This window comes from Solanum tuberosum, unplaced genomic scaffold (assembly GCF_000226075.1).
Source record: "Solanum tuberosum cultivar DM 1-3 516 R44 unplaced genomic scaffold, SolTub_3.0 scf00091, whole genome shotgun sequence".
Taxonomy (NCBI): Eukaryota; Viridiplantae; Streptophyta; class Magnoliopsida; order Solanales; family Solanaceae; genus Solanum; species Solanum tuberosum.
Window position 1 is genome coordinate 531,864 of NW_006239016.1, and position 3,337 is coordinate 535,200.

A 3,337-nucleotide genomic window follows, 5' to 3' on the forward strand; every position below is an offset into this window, starting at 1 on the left:
CGCCTGTCAGTGGAAGGTTTCCTGCGTTCAGTCAATCTACGCAGAGTGAATTGGTCCCTAAGGAACCCCCGAAAGGGCTGCACACATGCATTTGGACTGAGAAAAGAAGGCGATGATACCTCAAAACCGAATATAAGGTTGTTTGGTATTGAGGATGTTAAGAGATAATAATAAGCCAACTGTACTATAATGATAAAATAACAAATATCATGAAATACACAAATTTAATGTATGCAAAACTACATACCAAATTATACCAAAGAGAAAATCAAATCTTGATTAAAAATATGATTGCCAAAGCTCTAGCGCCGATCAAGGTTTCGACATCTAAGACCAAAAACTCAAACCACACAACATATGTATAATGAAAATGCCAATGAAATGTTTCAATAACGTAAGATAAAAAGGGATAGATATATTGAACCAAGCTGAACATTTGAAATACATATTATAATTTCAACTGTTTACCAATGTTTTCCATGAAAATTCTAAGTTCAAGCAAAATCTGTAAGTAGACAATAAACCTCCTAAAATACACTCAAGGGGAACAACAAATGGAAAAGGGGACAACACTTCATAAACTGAATTCTTCGACTTCTTCTAATCGAAAAGACTGAAGCCCATGTCATCATCTGACTCCTCTTTTTCTTCCACTTTCTTTTCTTCCTTCTTCTCCGCAGCAGCAGGTGCAGCAGCACCGCCACCACCAGGTGCAGCAACTGCACAAGCAGCACCTCCACCAGCAGGTACTGAAGCCAACTTTTCTCTGCCGGCAGCAATCAGCTCAGTGATATCTTTGCCCTTCACTTGAGAGAGAAGAAGTTGAATCCTATCATCATCAGCCTCAGCTCCAACTGCAGCATGTATGTCGAGTGTTAATTCAAAATGAACCACTAAAACCAGCAGACATGTATCACAGTTAAGAATAACAAGCCAGAACAGTTTATTATGGGAGCATGAACCTAATAACATATAGCCAGTTACATACAAGACAATACATAGAAACAGTGCAATCCAATTCAATATCTACTAGTTCAGTAGGATCAACTAAATTACACATCATCAGTTTAAGATACTTCAGAGAGAAAACCCAATATAGAACAATATTCAATAGCATCAAGGTAATTATATGGCATCAACTTTAGACATTGAATCAATTACTGCAAGGTTCTTAATACAAAAAAAAAGAAGCAAGTATTACAGTATACTTTCCCTCCAGACAGGTCAGGCAGGTCAGGGCACAAGATGGATAAACTTACCTAGGCATCATTGTAGCCCAACTTAAACTTGGAGAACCATGAAAACCGAAAATAATACTAGAGGATAATGAAACCAAAATGTTACCCATAGTTATAATAGCCACTACTAAACCTGGTAACTTGAACGAAGGCAAGGAACGAGTTTAACTTCATGCAGTTCCATAACCCCTAACTACTCTTCAGTCCCAATTTACACAACTCTACATTCAAGGGCGTTCCCTAGATCCCAAAATATTTAACGCTAGTTCACTAATATGAACTAGTATACAACTTCCAAAATTCCAAGTTCTGAAAAATCTCTATCAATCTAATTTTTTCACTATTCCTACAATAGCTACCCCTAATACAATCACAAGTCAAATTGTCATATTATAAGCTGGTACTTCTCTCAGAATAGCTAATAATCTCTAATCTCTAGCAATTGAGCTAAATCTCTCTAGGAAAATCGACAGAATGTAATGCATAATTTGTTTCTTCGGATACACGTACAAGTAATTTAGGCAGATAAACCAACTACATACACATACTAATAAATTACTTCACGGATCACTCGCTATAGAGTGATGTAGAAATGGCAACACATTCCGGATCCATATGCAATAAATCCGTAAGACGGGAAAATGTATATATACAGAAAAGAAAAAACTTGAAGGTCGTACCAGATGCAAGGATTTTCTTCAAATCCTTCTCTGAAGGGCAGGTGTTGCCACCTAAGACGGCCAACAAGTAAGCGGCGATAACCTTCATTTTCTCTTTTCTGTTCAAAATTAACACAACAAACAACACATTCAGATATAAATCGCTGAAAGAGCAGAAAATAAACTACGAACAAATATAAAATTGAGAGGGAGAAAGTACTTTGGAGATTTTGAGCAAATTGAGCCTTCAAATGGTGGACCTTCAGTGCTGCTCCTAGGGTTTATGAAGAAACAAGGAATGATAAGATTATATAGCTAGGGTTTTGGGCGGAGTATGTTACATATTTAAGGGCCCATTTGGTTTAATTGTCTTTATTTTTCTTTGAAGGCCCAGGCCCTATAAAACATTGGACAATCCACAAAAATATCCAATTGGGCTTAGTTACAAAATTGGGAAAATTATGCAGAATGACAAACATTTAGCCTATATTAGATACTATAGCTATAGTTTAAAAAAATTATAATTCACGGCTATAATTTTACCAATTTTTGTTATTCGCCTAATTTGTATAATTCATCTGATTTGTATACATCTAGAATTTGTATAATTCAGTTCCTGATTGTATAATTCCAGAATTTTGTATATGTTTACCCTAACTTTTTGTATATGATTTATGAAAAATTAATAATAAATTACCTTGTTTGTATATTGGCAAGAAAAATATACAAACCGAGTTTTGAAAAATTCTTAAATGTACAAATACAAAAAAATTATATACTTACTCTATTTGTGTATTTGCAAGCGAAATTTACAAACTGTAGCCTCCATAACAAACGGAACTATAACTATAGAGCACATTTATCGAAACTATAGCTATAGAGCCTTACTATATCTATTATGTTTGCTATTTCGAAAATTTCTCTACAAAATTTGGTCCACCTATTCTTTGAGTAACATTTTAATTAAGAGCACCCACATTAAAAGGGAAAATAGCATTAATCGGTCACTTTGCAATATTCTTTTTTGAAAAAATAGCCATTATAATAGTTTGAAAATAGGTTCATTACTTACCTCAACAATATTCACATTTTAACCACATTAAAAGTGAAATTAACTATTTCTTACATGAGTTTACAAGTGGCTATTTTATAAATTTTAGCTACATTAACATCTGCTCACCAAAGTGTAACAAGTTAGGTAGATAACTTGCCTCAACTTCTACTATAAATTATGTAAAAATCAAAATCACCCCATATACACATTTAAGAGTCAATATTACAGGTTTTAAATCTACTTTTAAAAAATTCTTGCTTATAACAGTTTAATTACGGGTTATAACATATCACTAATTATTTATAAATTAATTAAATTTTACTTTATTAAATAAGTTGTTTTTTATAATTTTATATTATTATTAAATTATTTAAATAAAGAATACC

General features: G+C 33.2%; 1 protein-coding gene across 2 annotated transcripts; it reads right to left on the reverse strand.

Annotated features, from left to right (window-relative positions):
• Positions 1–395: 395 nt before the first annotated feature.
• LOC102577788 (uncharacterized) lies at positions 396–2,202 on the reverse strand. 2 transcript variants are annotated; one of them, NM_001288190.1, is given in 6 exon segments: positions 432–539; positions 542–701; positions 704–723; positions 726–854; positions 1,919–2,016; positions 2,118–2,156. In NM_001288190.1, coding segments are annotated over 5 exon segments (480 nt in total). In that variant the 5' UTR covers positions 2,007–2,016; positions 2,118–2,156; the 3' UTR covers positions 432–456.
• Between the last annotated feature and the right edge of the window lie 1,135 nt (positions 2,203–3,337).